We start from the raw sequence: 16,385 nt of genomic DNA on the forward strand, positions 1-16,385 counted from the left end.
AATAAAGGTAATTGCACCCATATCAATATTAATCATGCCTCTACTGAAGGTACAATTATTGGGCTTAGAATGCTATTGGCATCTCCTATGATTTGTATTTCATTTTGTAGAACAAGAGGAAATGCATCAAACTCAATTCCAAAATGCAGAGAATGTACATGAATCTTTCTGCAGCCTGGGACATGTGGCATCATAGACCTGGTTCACACACTCATCTGAATCCAGCTTTAATGTGAGTTATCGACATTAGTGAGATTGTGTGATCCCATGCCAAAGTGCTTTCTGCTCCTTGGTGTGGGTCCACAAAATCCCACTAATGTCAGTAACCCACATTAAACCTAGATTCAAATGACAGTGTGGAACAGGCCATAGTCTCTTAGTGCCCAATCCTGGTTGGCCATAAGGTGAGGCAGAGGCAAGGAGGAGAGGCACAGGCCTGTCCACGGGACCTTGGAGAAGAACCAGAGAGCAAGCCGACTTGACAGCAGCCAGAGGCAGACTGAGCCCTTAAGAACCTCTGAGCTCAGGATGCCCCTCCTGGGTTCTTCCTCGCAGCCTGGAGAGTGGAAGCCTTAAAGGGTCAGTCTTCTGGAGTGTGGCAAATCCTCTTTCACTCTGTCTGCTTGTGGCTGGTGCTGGGGTGCAGATATTGGTAGGCATGATGGTGTATAGTGGGCTTGGGTTCTGAAGATGCTGACCTAAGGGGCTCAGGCACCAAAGGGGTTGCCTCAGAGGGCTCCAATTCTGGGGCTATCTCGGTTTCTGGGCTGGCATCAAGATCCAGTGCTGGTCCTGCTCCTGCCTCCTCTTCATCTGACTCAGAGTTGTTAATGGGACCAGGGGCTGTGACAGCCTGGACCTTGACACTTGGCATCACATACCATTGGCTTGTGCAAAAGTCTCCACAAGCTGCTGGGCTTCCTCCTTTATTCGATGCTCTATGCCTTTCTTCCCTAGTCCAAGTTTCCGCATTGTAACTAGTGCAAAACGCCTGTGCTGCTTCCAGTTGTGTCCATTTGAAAATATTATGCCTAAGATAATCAAGAATCAATGAGAAATTATTGGTCTGAAAATGCATGTTTAAAAAATCGTTTCATTGCCAAGCTGGAAACGCCCCCTCCCCTGCCAGTGCATTCAAGAGCAACACATTCTTGAACCAAATCCAGTGCTTCCTCACCCATCTCCTCAGGAGGGGGACAAACTGGCCTCCTCCACCCCTTTAGAGGAACGAGGTAAGTGTGTTATAGAACATGTGATTATGTGTTGCAATAAAAGTGTGCTGACATATTCAGAGTGAAAATGCATAAACAACATTGCTGCTGCTTCCTTAATAGTTATTCTATTTTGTTGCCTTGGCTTGACGCCCTAACACCCTTAGAAGCCCAATTCTTAGTAACTTTGAAGAGACAATATAAGAATTTATTAAGAAAGAAGAAATGCCAGGCTAAAAAAGCTGAGTGGGCTGAACTCATTGGTGCCTCAAAACTTAGAAACCAGGCAAAATTCTGGCATCTGGTTTTGTGTCCCTTAGGGAAGGCCCCTTCTAACTTTAATTTGGTTATTCCAGCATGTGTATGGGAGCGTCATTTTTTGGCATTGTACAAAAAAGTATGACCTCACACTCTTACTTTAGATTGTGATGTTGATCAACTGCCAGCCTGGTGCCTGGTCACTGTTACTGAAATTGAGGCCCTGGTCAAGAAATATAAAATGAACCGGGCCCCAGGGTCAGATTGTATTACAGTAGAAATTACCTGTAATTACATGGAGTGGTGGGCACCTCTTTTAGTCGCATTATTCACTTACATAGGTGCTACTGCCAAAATTCCTGATGACTGGGGCATTTTGATAATTGTGCCAATTTATAAGAAAGGATCTAGAGAATAGCCTTCCACAAGGAGCCTGGTGGAGAAGAGAATGTAAGTATGTAAGGTGGGCAGGAGAGGAGGTGCACAGCAACCACCGCCAGGTCCGGCCAGACTTGGCGGTGGGTCACCCAGAACTTTGGGCTGTCCATCAAGGTGTCTTCCTCCTCAGGCTTCTCCAAGTACTAAGCAACATTTTGCTCAGCACTGGAGCGCCTGGCAGGTTGAGCTTCCTGCAGACCAGGCAAGGCGCCAAGGCACACCCGCTGAAACAACTGGGCGGATTTCGTGGTGGGAGGAAGTACCTGCTGCCTTGGCGCCGCTGTCTGGGATGCCACGCTGCTGGACTAGGAAGGGGAAGCTGATGCCGCCTGGCCACCCATACTGCCGCTGGATGCGGGTCACTCGGGGGAGTCGCACCCGCACCACCACCACCCTCCTGGTTTCTCCTGGTCCTAATGACCTCCTCCTCCCTAACTTTCTGGACTACGAGGTCCCTCCACCTGGGCCACTGGAGCACAACCCTCTGGCATGGTCAGAGAAGTCTGGAGTTGGCCCATCAGCTTCTCCAGACTGTGGGCAGCACCTGGCTCAAGGGAGTGGTGTCAGCACACAAGCCCTTTGTGGCAAGCTGGAAGGGCTCAAGTGCCAACACTGCCTCAGACATCTGCTTCCACTCTGCATTCGAGAGGTCACAGACAGCCAAGGACTTGTCCATCGCCAGGGCAACAAGTGCTCTCTCCTGCTCCAGCAGGCACTGGAAAAAGAGGAAGTTGGAGTTCCACCGTGTCTCTACAGCCGTTGGGATGAGATGGCGGGGAAGCTCGAGGTCAGCCTACTTCTTGCAAAGCAGGCTCCTGGACTTCTCGCTGCGGTGGAAATGGCCGTCCAGTTTGCGAGCCTTCTCGACAAGTGTGGCCGTGGCAGCAACAGCACCTTGAAGGGGGTGGGCCTGGGAGGACACCTTCTGATCCTTAAGGCCGAGGGCGTGCCTGACAGCCAGATGGAGCATGTGTGCCATACATCGTATGTTCACACAGCCCATAACTATCTCGACAGCGGCGGTCACGTTGGCGCCATTGTCTGTAAATATGAAGCTCCGGGAGAGGTGTGGACACACCAGGAGAGGTGTGGAGAGGAGTGGACAATCCACTTCTCTATCCAGCGGCAGAGTACAGCTGCCACCTCCTCCATGGTGTACCTCATGTCCATGGTCTCCACATGCAGAATGGCCCACCTGTGCCGTAGTGTAGTGCAAGACATGCTGGAGCCAGAGGCAGTGCCCACGGAGGTCCCCTCTCTCTCTGGGCCCCACCAGTGGGCAAAGCAGCGTGCATTCCACTGACACTGGTCCAGAGGTCAGTCATAAAATGCACGTTGGTGCCAGCAGGTGCTGCCCACAGCCTGGCTGATACAAGCTCGCTGAACAGGTGGTACAGGGAGGAGACCACGTTCTGGCTGAACATGGTCCTTGAGGGGATCTTGTACTCAGGAGCAAGGTACTGGAGAATCTGGCAGAAGTCGGAGTTCTCGACCGCCTGAAAAGGCTGGTTGTCGGTTGATATTATCTCCCCTGTGAGGCAGGTGAGGTGACAATGGTCCACCTGACCAGCATGCCTGCTGCCCTACAACTGCGTCCACCACTGGACTGGCAGTGTTGCCTGGTTGTTGTTTTTTGCAGCTGGCACACCACCCTTGTCTGCACTAGTTGCAGGAACACCAGGCGCACTAGCACTGCCAGCGAGGCCAAGGAGAGCTAGGTGATGACACTCCATGTGTCACCACATGGGCATCGTACCTAGGCACTTGGGATCCTTGCCCCAACTGACCTGTTCCCTGCAGTGGACACAGTGGGCATTGTTCGGGGCATTTTCAAGCACCTCAAAATGCCGCCAGACACTGCTGCTCTGGGAGGCCTCCTGCGCCCTGGGTGCCCTCTTTGTCCTCTTGATCCTGGGTGACTGCAGTCCTATGAGGGGGCGGCTGCCACTGCCTGCCCACTGCTGTTAACCAACCCCCTTCTGCCCTGTGTGGAGGAGGAATGGCCCAGCTCCACTGGCAGAGGAGAGGCAGGCCTCTCCACTACCTCAGCAGACCCTTCCTCATCAGAGCCAGATTGGGAGGACCAACAACTAGACCCTGACATGACTGCCCCAGGCTTCATGGGGGGGGGCACTGAGTGGTGAAATAATAGGAGAAAGGGCCCCAAGAGGGAGGGAGAATCTGGCAGCATCGCTGGCAGCCGTCACGTCCTCTCTGCCCTCTGCCTCCTCCCCTGCACCACCAGTCTCCACCACCACTGATGATGCACCACCACCTGGCAGCGAGGGACCCACCACAGCTCTAGTGCCTCGGCCTTGGCCTCATCCAGCGCCTGCGCACAAATGCCTGCGCACAAACGCCTCAGCTGGGGCAAATAATGCCTCAGTAGGGAGGACTGGGGTATCATCAGGCTCTTCCCCACATCCTCTCCCTCTCTGCCCCACAGCCACAGGCACAGCCCACCCCCAGCCTCTCCCACCTCTGCCTGGCAACCTTTTGTGAGGCCTGGCCTGAACACGGCTCTCACAGTGTTCAGACATATTAAGGGTGGGAGACTTTAGGAGAAAGGCCGGAAAGAGGCAAAATGGTTTTTTTTTAAAAAGGGGGGAAAGCCAATTAATTGGAACGGGTGGATTCTTTAGGGAAAAAAGCCAATTGGGGGGAAGGGAAGACTTTTAGCAGGTAAAAAAGGCTAACTGAGGTGAGGTGAGGGGAACCTTTTTGTGTGTGGGGGGGGGAAGCCAATGGAGGGGGAAAGTGAAAAAGGGGGAGACTCCTGGGTTGCAGGCAATTACCCTACACTCTAACCAGGTGGAGAAGCGGGGCGGGGAAAGCTTTTTTGGGGAAAAAGTATGGGGCGGGGAATTATGGAGCACCCACCTACCAGGAGGAAATCAAATCTTGGGGAACCTAAAAATCAAAACAAAATACTTATTTAATCTGGAGGGATTTTTTGGGTTTTTTTTGAAAAACATTTTATAAGCCTATTTAAAATGACCCCTTTAACAAAAGCCTACCCACACACTCCACCCACAGCAAGCAATACAATAATACAAGCAAGCAATCAACAATAACAATTTCCTGGGGGGAACCTGTAAAAGGAGAAGAACCTGCCAGAAAAGAAACAACCTGCAAGAGAAAAGGCAGCAGCAGCAGCAGCAAGCAAACAACAACAATACACAAAATATATCCCACCCTACACCCAAATGCAAAATAAATGAGGCCCTATTTAAAACTACCAACTAGGGGTGGGGACAACAAAAGGTCTGCACACACGCACCCCTCTTCTTTTGGTTCTTCTCCTGCCCCACACTGGTCAGAAGATGAAAACCAGGAATACCAGTGGGCTGCCTGCCACACAGGGAGGGCGGCACAGGAGGCAGACAGCTAGGGGCAAGGGTGAGCACAGAATGAGCCATTAGTTGCAGCAGTGACTCACCCACCCCCAAGCAGCAACAAATTAAATAAAAAATACTTTAAAAATAAATATAAAAGGCTGGCAGGTGGTGTGACTGCTGGCGGGCGCTGTGAGGGAAAAGGGAAGGGAAGGAGGAAGAGAAAAAGAGTAAGGCAGCGAGAGGAGAGAGACTACAGAGAGCAGGAGGAGGACAGTGGAGTTATGTGGCTGCTGAAATGCCCCATTATTCCCTATGGAGGAAAAGCTTAAAGACGTGCAAAATTCAGGGGAAAAAAATTAAAAGTCACCCTTTCCACCAATTTCTTTGAAATCTGGGTGGTAGCAGGCACCCATTGTGGCATTACCACCTGACCCACTCTTCTGCCCCCCCCCACCCCTTTTCTGCCTTGAATCTGCCACAAAGACATGCCAACTTGAAATTTTTTTTAGAAACACCCCTTTGCCCAATTGCGTTGAAATCTGGGTGGTAGCTTCTTTGCACCCATTGAGCACTACCACCTACCACAACCCACTCTGTGTCACCCTGGTGCCCCCCCCCATGGGGAGTTATATCTAAGGCTGCTGGAATCCCCATTATTCCCTAAGGGGAAAAGCTTAAAGACACACCAAGTTCAAAAATTCTTTAATAATCACCCCTTTGCCAATTTCATTGAAACCTGGGTGGTAGATTCCACCCATTGGGCACTACCACACAACCCACTTTTGGTTCAGAATCTGGGGTGATTTGCTTTGTACCTGAATTTGGGCAACTGAGCACAGGGGTGATATGTTTTGTCTAGGAGCAAGAAACATGCACTAGGAGCAAGAAACATGCCAGGGTGGTGGCTGTGGGGGGTGGTGGCTGTGGGGGGTGCAGAGCAGGTGGGGAGCAAGGGAGCAAACTACCCTGGGCCCCACGAGGTTTTGTACCCCCAGCATATTATCATGACTTCTGATCTGCTGACAGCTCAATGAAAATGACAACCCAGTGTGTGGCAGCTGTGAAAAAGACCAAGTCCATGCTCAGGATCATTAAGATCATTAGGAAAGGGATTGGAAATAAGGCAACCAGAATCACAGCGCCCTTATAGAGATTGATGGTCCAGCTGCACTTGGTTTGTTTGTTTGTTTGTTTACATGTTTATTTCTCCAAGGAGTCCAGTATAGTATCTTTGGTTATGTTTATCCTCACAACAACCCAGCGAGGTAGGTTAGGCTGATAGAAGCGATTGGTCCAGAATCACCCAGGGAATTTCATGGCTGCTGCATCTGAAAAAAGCAGATTGCAGAGCTGGGAAAGGTCCAGAAAAGGCCCAGAAAGGGCCATCTCGATGACTACCATATTGAGGCATCTCTGCAGCAACCATCCAAGACAGTGTGTGACAGAACGAAGCAGAAGATCTCTCAACCAAATTTTTCAAATTCGTTTTCCCCTTCCCACACAGACACAGACTTTGAATTGCAGGCATTCACCACACAACAGAAAACTGGTAGTATTCTAACTGTATTGAAAAGAACTGCTCTGCATGGGACTGCTTGCTGCTGGCACACCAGGGACTCGGAATTGCAGGAATTCACCACCCAAGGCAGTAATAACAAATGACTGCTGATAAGTGGGGGGAAGGCAGGCTGATGTTTTAAGCAGCTGCAACACTAGCATCAGGGTTGGGCCACTATTGGGTGAATGGTTTCAAAGAACCTGGGCTGCCACCCTCAGGAGCTGCGTCTCGAAGCTCCCCGGACACATCCCTGCATCTGACATCTTTTTTTCCTCTTGAACATGTGACTTCCGCAAGTATGGCAACTCTCTGAACCAACAGATTTATCTGTTCAAACTTTTATCCAAAAACCTCCCACCTCCCCTGCAAATAAACTTTATTCCAAAGATGGTCCTCTCCAGCAGCTGGCACACCTTCTCTGGCATGTGAAGCTGCCCAGAGACATAAGTTTGGGTGGGGGTATATATAAAATAAAATAAATGAATGTGTTGTTGTTCTGCCAGGGCTCAAAAATATTTTGTAGGTTAGTACCCCATAAGCCTGACTAGTCAAAACAACATGCTATTTCACATTCCCTGCATTAAGGCTCCATTTTTAACTCTACTCCTGTGTTTGGTAACTTTGAAACTTTTGATTTCTGTCCATGATTCCATTTAAATTTACTATTATTATTTTTTGCTTTTGAACATGTGGCTTTTGCAAGTATGGCAACTCTCTGAACCAACAGATTTCTCTGTGCATACCTTTATCCAAAAACTTCCTACCTCCCCCACAAAAAAAATCTTTATCCCAAAGATGGTCCTCTCCAGCTGCTGGCACCTCTTCTCCGGCAGGTGTTGTTGTTCTGCCAGGGCTCTTCTTTTCCAACAGTTTGACTGACCAAAGAGTGCCATACTGTGATTGCTTATGATATTTATCACTGTACTAGTACACACTAAGCCTGATTACCCTCTGTATTAGGGCCAGTGCTCCATTACTTGTTCACAAATTGTTCAAGAAGTTGTAGTAGCCAACAAAGTGGTCCAAAGGTTGGAGTAACCATCAAAGTGGCAAAATTTGCAAATTGCAATTCAAAGTAAGAAAGTGTCAAGTGCTGCATATTGGGGCATTATACCCCACATGTGCACTCAACGGCTCTGATCTCCTTCAGGTATACACAACATTTGACATTCACAAGGTGGAGTGATGATGCACTCAACAAATAATCTAGGGGTGTGTGTGTGTTTAGCACATATAATATGTATTAAACATAGATTTGGTATATATGTTTTTATTTTCATCATGACAATTCCAAAGTGGATTAAACGGTGGGAGAAATATGGTGGTGTTTTGTTTTTTTAATTAAAGTATAAACAGGTGGCTTTAAAAGATGGCCTAAAAAGATCTTCCTCCTGCCAAGGCATTGCTCCAGGTGTGCCTGAAATACACCCTGTGTGCCACACCCTCAGCAGCTAGCTAAGCACACTGCATGCCCTTCAGCTAGCAGAATGTAAAGAAGGTTACTTTTGGACAAACATAATGCTACTATTTGCTTCATGAAGAAACACAATATTTACTGCCATTTATCAGCGACATTAAACAAAAGGAAGCTGATAGAGGGATCTTAGTAAACTATCCTGTAAAGGAACCTACCCTGGGACAAATTGAAGAGTTACACAGTACTTGGGCTGTTCAGGCCAGTGAGGAAAAGTGAGGGGAAACCATTGACTGCAGAGAAAGATGGGTTTTTAAAACAATTTTGGGAACAGAGAGATTTACCTTGTGGCTCCCAATGTTGTACTTTTACCTAAAATTTGCAGTATTAAGTTAGAAGGAACAGTGCCCTTGATGGCTTTGCCAGAAACAATCATTTGCATCTGAGGAAATCTATTTTGGTTCATAAGATGTCATGGTAACAGGCAGAATGCTCATACTTTACGGGAAAAAAAAAAGAGGAAGAGAGGGAAGGGAAATCCCACCGTGACTGTGGCAAACATATATACAAATGATATAAAGCAACTAAACTATGGAAACAATAAACCAATAGTAAAATAATCTCTAATTACCGATACTCATGAACCATAAGTCATAAATCCAAACACAAAATTTGAACAAGAATAATGATATGTACAATAATATTCAAACCATCACATAATACAAAATACAAGAATATAAACATGTACAATAACAGTCCAAAATTTCCAGAGGAGGTATGACCAGCAAGGCAAAATAGGGCTGCTGAATAAAATGGGCAAAGTTCAATGTCATCCATACAATAGTGGAAGTTCCAAATTGCAGAAAAGCCGCATCAAACATAGTTTCAATAGGGCGTGGAAGTCATCAGTCACTTAACTTAACCCTCACACCCTTTAGGAGAATACAAACTGAACGTGTAGAGATGTAGCTGAGCAGAGCAAAAAAAAGAGGGGTGCTGGCTTGTTTGAGAATGCTCAGTATCATTTGCAGGAGTGAAAATTCCCAATAACAAACATGCAAATTGTATAGACCAGTCGAGCGTGGCTTCAAAAGATGTCATAAATCAAAGATAAAGCCCACTGCATGCCCTGTGGAGTAACGCAAACTAAACAAGACAAAGTCGAACGGCTATTCCAGATACTTGCCGTTTCGCGGGCAAAGCTTCATCAGCCTGTTAATAAACATAAATACAATCAGCCGATAGTGAATCTCGACAATAAATATGTCACAAAGAAGATACCCTTATACAAAATTACATACAAACCTCCTTAATACCATTCCTAATACCATTCCAAAACATTCCTAGAGCTAAATAAAGCCTTACAATATTATCTGGTATATATGCTTGTGAAAAGTTCTCTAATTTATACCTGTCTAGAAAGGATTTTCCACAGCTGTATATGACGTCATCAATCAAGCATGTGTGCATGCAGATAGATGACTCAGCAGTAAATCAATTAGCACAGATTGACACACTGTAAATAACCTCAGGTATTAAAGGAACAGAGCCCACAATACTACACTTCAGGAAGCTGAGGACATCCTGCATCAATAACAACAAGCCAACCTGACAAAGCCAGGTATAAACATAAGTGAGAAGGGAGGAAAAGGGGAGGCACTCAAATATAACTCAGAATGGAGAGGAAACAAGGGAGCATACATTACTAAACCAAAGGTCTCATAAACAAAGGCCAGAGGGAAACTGAGATGGTAAATCCTGATCTATAATAGGCAGTTCAATTGAGTATGCAGGGCATCTATCCCTAATGTGAAATCAAAACATTCAGGATAGGGGAATCCTGGGGGTGACAGGGCAAAACTGGATAGATGTAAAACCAATGGTCAGAAGAATCAAGATGGAGTAGCCCTATAAATAGCAGGACAGGTCTAGATTGGTGTTAAGCCCAGACGGTTCCAACGTCTGGTATGCAAAGATAAGGGAAGCTTGTCTCCAGACCCCAGCCCAAGAAGACACGTAGACTTAATATGGGTAAGAGGGCCACAACTTTATTAAATGGATCAACAAGACATGGCGGACTGGAACATCAGGTGATTAATCACCCTTAGAGAACAGTATGGGCCTACTAGGACCGGGTTAGGACTCTGAGGTCCTACCCAGCGCCCTACTGGGCGACACACCCTGTCTCGGGAAACTGGCAGGTATACCCGGCCCAATTCCTTCAAAGCCAACCCCCCCTTTTGTAAGAGGGGATCTGGATACTTCAAGGTTTTCAACCCCCCACCCCCCGGACCGCTCAGCCCAAAGGTTGGTGAAGTCCTGAAGCCGGTTTCATGGCAATCGATTCTCCCCCTGCCACACAGACCACAAAGGAGTGATTGACCAATCCACCTCTTAAATATCCAAGGGTGCTCACTAATGTTTTATCCCTCAAATTAACATCCCCCCCCCCACTGCTACTGCCACCCAGGGAGGTTAGCCTAGCTCGACCTTTCTGCCCCATACCTCTCCACAAACTCAGCAAGCCCCTTCCGAATGTTGCTAAGGTACCGGTCACATCCCACCTCAGAAAGGTGAACTCCGTCAGGGCGAAACAACTCAGGAGAACGGGCAGACATCCCAGGCTGTAGCAGAACCTCACCCGCCGCTGCCCTCACCAGTTTCCCTATGGCAGTGGAAGATTTACGCCGAGCTTTCTCAATGCCCAGCACGTTCTGCACCCCCCACTATACCCTGCGTTGCAGCCAGTTAATCCATAATATGCGAACCCCAGGTATCCAACCCTGCAAGATCGCAAGATCAGAAGAGGCTTGCTGAACGATAGAGAGGCCAGTCCACCTGCCTAGATCATTCTCACCTAAATGAAGAACAATAATATCAGGCTCAGGAAACCTAGCTAAATGGTCCCGGATAGCCGGGAGCAGCTGGCTCCACAGCATACCCCACATGCCCAACCAGTAAACCGAGGCCCTCCTTCTAAATCCCAACTGAGTGCCCCAGTGGGAGATGCTGGTCCGCTTGAAGGCCTAAAAGACCAACAAATGGCCACACACCAGGACCCGAACGGGAGCCGCTACTCCCCCAGCGCCTGCCAAGAAAAACAGTGTATCAGTTCCGGTACACACACCCCATTCAGCGCATGTAGCGCCTGACTACTGTGGATTTCCATCGCCCTATCCTCTGGACAGCGTCCTCTCGCAATCCCATGCGAGTAGCAGTGGTGGCAGCCCCGATCCGAATTGAATGCAAGGGAAGTCCCTCCACAGGGACCCTGGCTGCAATCAAGGCCTTCCGAATAATGGCCAGAAATTGATGTTGAGTAAGGGGACCCCGATCCTCATGCGCAAACAAACAGCCCCCTGGGAAGGGCCCTAAATCCAGGTAATGCCATAAGGCAGTCACCGGATAAAGTGAAGAGTTGCCGCCAGCCGCCAGGTGGACGACCTGTCCCTTACCCTTTTGGTCAGTTTTAAAACGGCCTAAGAGCAAACGCGCCTCTCCATCCAAAAAGGACAGCTCTGAAAACCTCAGGCAACCGCCCCTGGGGGAACCCTTGCTTTTTGGCAATAACCCACCGGACCGGAAAGCGCCAAAAAAGGCAACCAGTACTGCTGCTCGAAAAAGCGGGACTTCCGAGGGGGCCCTGCAGCAGCCTGGCAACTGCCCGAGCAGGACAGCTATCAAATCCAAGGTAAATGGGCGTCTAGCGTCAACTCCCGCAGGACACTCTCTAGACCAACCCTCCAGCATACGTCTAACCCGGGGGTCACCAGAGTGATCTTCAACCCCTCTGGATTGGGCCTCAAATGCCAAAGCGGACAAATAACCACCTAAGGTAGACACAGCATGCCCCGCCCTATGGAGGAGCACCAGGAACTGCTGTAAGTGACTAACCGGTACCGGCCAAACCTCCGCCAGGCCTTCCACCCTCCGAAAAACGGGGAAAGCCTCAATCTTGGACGTATAACTCGCCCTAGTGCTGGGCGCCATGAAGCCGCTATGGCAAGCTGGGCTTCTACCTGCCAAGATGCCACAGAAAGGCAGGCATAGGCTCCAGGTGCAGTGCTGATTCGAGTGCTAACTCCATGAACCCGTTCACCTGAAAACGAGACAGGGCATCAGCAATATCATTCTGAATCCCAGGCACGTGGCAAGACTGAAACAAGATGTTGGTCCGAAGGCATTGCAGCACGAAGACCCTAATGAGCCCCATAACCCTCTGGGAGTGGGAAGTCTGAGTAATAATGACTTGAACCACGGCCTGGTTATCGCACCAAAACCGGACTGACGAGTTAGAAAACTCGTCAGCCCAGAGATGCACTGCTACCACTATGGGAAACAACTCCAGGAATGTCAGGTCCCTGGTTACCCCCCGCTGCGCCCAATCTACCAGCCAGCGGGCAGCGCACCAACACCCCCTAAAATAGACCCCGAAGCCGATCCCCCCAGCAGCATCTGAATGGACCTATTGGGATAGGTCCTCAGCAAGTGCCCAAGCACCTCAAGCCTGATGGGGCTGGGACCCTTTACCCGCAGGGGGTGGAGGGGGGCCTCCTTTCTTATTGCTACCTGGCCTGAATTTTGAGTCGGGACTCCCGACCCTGGCCCTAGGGCATGTGGAGCTCGGGTGCTTGGCACCGCAAAGCCCACATGCATGCTTAAATCAGCACGACGCCCTAGAACACCAACCACCGTTGTTATATTCCCAGCAGACCATGTGGGGTTGAATCCACTGTGGGCCTGCCGCTGAGATGGTGAGATCCCATGTGGCCTGGAGAGCAAATGCCCACTATCCGACCGGTCCCCCTCCACGGGGCGAGCCGGAGACATAATCACCAGCCAGAGCTCCTGTAGGGGTGCATCCCATGGTAAGGTGGGGTCCAAGGCAGCCCGCATGTGGAAACTTTCATTGTAGCAGATCCAGGAGGAGCCCGCAAAGTCAGAAACTGCCCTGTGAATGATGCCCATGTATTTTAAAAGCGCTGGGCCCCTGGCTGGTTGTGCCTGCACTATTACTCCCATGTAAATAGTGAAGCCTGACAACCAATTGTTCCATGTCTTCTCAACTGGTTTGCGCTTAGTTGCCTCATGTTCCTTACACGATTCTCCCTCCTTATGCTTGACTTCTGGCTCCCAAAATAAAAGACTAAATATGTCATCATCATCAGTTTTATTACGGCCATTGGCCAGCAAAAATGGTAGTAACAAATATACACAATACGTCAATAAAACAATGCTATAACACAATATGACAGATTACAATCAATAATAATACATTATTTAAAAACAACAAACAGCTCTCGCAGTTAGGCACTTAATAGGGACCTCAACCTAATGGCAATATAGAAAAATTTAGCCACAACTGCTGTAGTCCCAGGGCTCGAATCCGCGAGGCAGTAATAAGTTTAAAAGAGATCACACCTTCCGGGAAATTTAAGTAACAAAGGGGAAATGAGCTCTTCTCTAGCGTCCCAATACAACGAGCAGTACAGCAACACATGGGTGACAGTTTCCAGAAGGCCAACGCCACAAGGGCAGAAAACTGCAACAGGATTATCTTTTGCAAACCTCCGATCCAAAAGAGAAGAGGGCAACACATTGAACCGGGCCCGGGCAAATGCAGCCCGAAATTTGGAAAAATGTAGCATTGTCAAATAACTAGCACCTCTATCTCCCCAGGGTGGCAAAATCCCAAAATGTAAAGGGGAGCAAGTCCTATTGGCCGAAGACCTAAGTTCCTGCCGTTCAATATCATGCAACCAGAGAAATAATATTTCCTTCACCTTATTATATTCCCAAGTGAGGAGTTCTGAAGGAGAAAGGCCCAGCTGAATAATTTTATTATTTACAAATTTTAGCCAAGGGTTAGGATAAGAATGCACCCATAGATGTTGAAAAAAAGAAAATTCCTGAATCTCAGAACAGAGTTTACTCCATCTAGTGAAAGTAAGCTCCCAGGCTTTACAGACAATAGAGATAGACCCAGATTCCAAACATAGAGCAGAATAAGGCACACATCTAGGCACTGCAAAAATTGCTCTCAGAAAAATAGACTGTACTCTCTCCAGTTCAGATGTTACACCCTGGATCCATAGCGAAACTCCAAAAAGCAGTTGGGCCACGATCTTAGCACAAAATACCTGGAGTGCCATGGGAACAAATTGGCCCCCTTTAGAGTAGTAAAATCGCAAAAAGGCACTGAGGGTATTGCAGGCTTTGTGAATTGAAGACAGCCTTTGAGTTTTCCAATTTAGATTATATTGAAATGATATGCCTAAATATTTATAGTTGTAAACCTGCTCAATGTGGTTCTGATTTATTACCCATTTATATAGTTTCCTGGATTTAGAGAAAACCAGGACCTTTGTTTTTTTGTAGTTAACTGTTAGTTTGTTATCATTGCAGTAGCCGGCAAAAGCACGCAACAGTCTTTGTCAACCTAATCTGGACTGGGATAGCACGGCTGCGTCATCGGCATAGAGTAAAATGGGCACTCGTTTGTTAGCCAGCTTTGGGGCATGGGAGTCCACACTCTCCAGAAATGGAGCCAAATCATTGATAAAGAGATTGAACAGTGTCGGGGCCAAGACGCAGCCCTGTCTAACCCCTCGAGTAGAGGGGATAGAATCAGTTAGGGCCCCATTGATAGCATATCTAACCCGTAATGAGGAACTGGAATAAAGCTGCATAATCAAAAATAGCAATCTCTTATCTATTGTTGTTTTTTCAAGTTTGGACCATAATAAGTATCTGGAGATAGAATCAAACGCGGATTTTAGGTCAATAAAGGCAACAAAAAATTTACATTTGGGGCTGCTAGAGTATTTCTTTGCTAGATGGTGCAAGATCATACAATGATCGAGAGTAGAGCGGCCTGCTCTAAAGCCTGCTTGTTCAATCCCGAGAATTTGATTTTCTGAGATCCATGCCTCAAGCTTATCCAAAAGGTACAGAGCATATAATTTGCCAACCACTGACAGCAAACTAATGGGTCGATAATTGGATGGGTCTGAATGGGAACCATTTTTGAATATGGGAACCACTATTGCTGATTTCCATTGCTCTGGAACAACGCCTGAACTATTGATCGATGTAAATAAATTAGCTAGAACTAAAGCCCACCATTCTATATTAGATTTTAATAGTTCAGGAAGAATAAGATCAGGACCAGGAGCTTTTCCATTTTTAAGGTGACTTATTAGATCCGTTATTTCAGCGGGCGTAACAGGAGGCCAACGGGGCAACACCCCAATCAGAGGGGGAACAAAGATCTGGCTAGGCTGGGCATCATTATAGACAGCAAAAAAGTGAGATTCCCACGATCTAGCCGGAATTTTACAAGGGATATTAACCCGTCCGGTTGCCGAAACCAATCTCCAAAAAGTGTGGCTATCTTTATTAGCAGTGGCCATGATAAGCTTGTTCCAGACATTTCGCAATGCTTGTTGTTTAGCATAGTTAAGACTACTTTTGGATGCCTTTTAAATCTGATAGTAGATTGATGGGACTGTTTGTTCTGTACCCGATCTGTATTCTCTATAGATACTCAGCAGTTGTTTACGTAAAGCCCTGCAACGCAGATCAAACCTAGATCAAGCTAATGAGATTTTCAATGAAACACCATGAATCCACTCTAATTTGCTATCATAGAATCCACACTCAGAATACCTCTGAAACAACAGAACCCTGTACCCCATGGGTTAGAAACCCATGGGGGTGGTTGGCACCCTATGTGCACTACACTATCACTCGCTCTGGGCCACCCCAGCACCCCTCAAGTGCACTTATGGGGCTGCTGAAAGCTCCATGCATACCCTATGAGGAAAAACCTTAAAGACGCGTAAACTTCAACAATTCCCCAAAAATCAGCCCTCTGCCCAAATCCTTTGAAAAAATTCAGGTAGATTCCTTGACCCTACCTAGAACTTCCACCAACCCCACACTGCTCTCAGCCACCCCTTTGCCCCCCGCGTGAAGCTATACATTTGCTGACACCTCAATGCTTCTCTATGGGGAAAAACCTTAAAGATGTGTAAAATTCAACAATTCCCCAAAAATCAGCACTCTGCCCAATCACTCTGAAATTGGGGTGGTAGCCTCCACCCTTTAGGAAATACCACCCCACCCCACTCTTTTTGCCCAGATCCCATGCTATGCCCCCGAACTGC

The 16,385-nt window shown here is 47.8% G+C and overlaps 1 protein-coding gene across 3 annotated transcripts in view; it reads right to left on the reverse strand.

Annotated features, from left to right (window-relative positions):
* LOC128351307 (cytochrome P450 2J2-like) overlaps positions 1–16,385 on the reverse strand; it is a 51,113-nt gene that overhangs the window by 17,152 nt on the left and 17,576 nt on the right. For 2 of the 3 annotated variants that reach the window (XM_053310750.1, XM_053310751.1), the window contains exon 2: positions 882–1,031. In XM_053310750.1, coding sequence (XP_053166725.1) covers positions 882–972 — 91 coding nt within the window. In that variant the 5' untranslated portion in view covers positions 973–1,031. Of the gene's footprint in view, positions 1–881; positions 1,032–1,754; positions 1,903–16,385 lie in introns of all 3 variants that reach the window. The other variant, XM_053310752.1, reaches the window with a different exon arrangement.

This window comes from Hemicordylus capensis, chromosome 3 (assembly GCF_027244095.1).
Source record: "Hemicordylus capensis ecotype Gifberg chromosome 3, rHemCap1.1.pri, whole genome shotgun sequence".
In the NCBI taxonomy this organism is placed as follows: Eukaryota; Metazoa; Chordata; class Lepidosauria; order Squamata; family Cordylidae; genus Hemicordylus; species Hemicordylus capensis.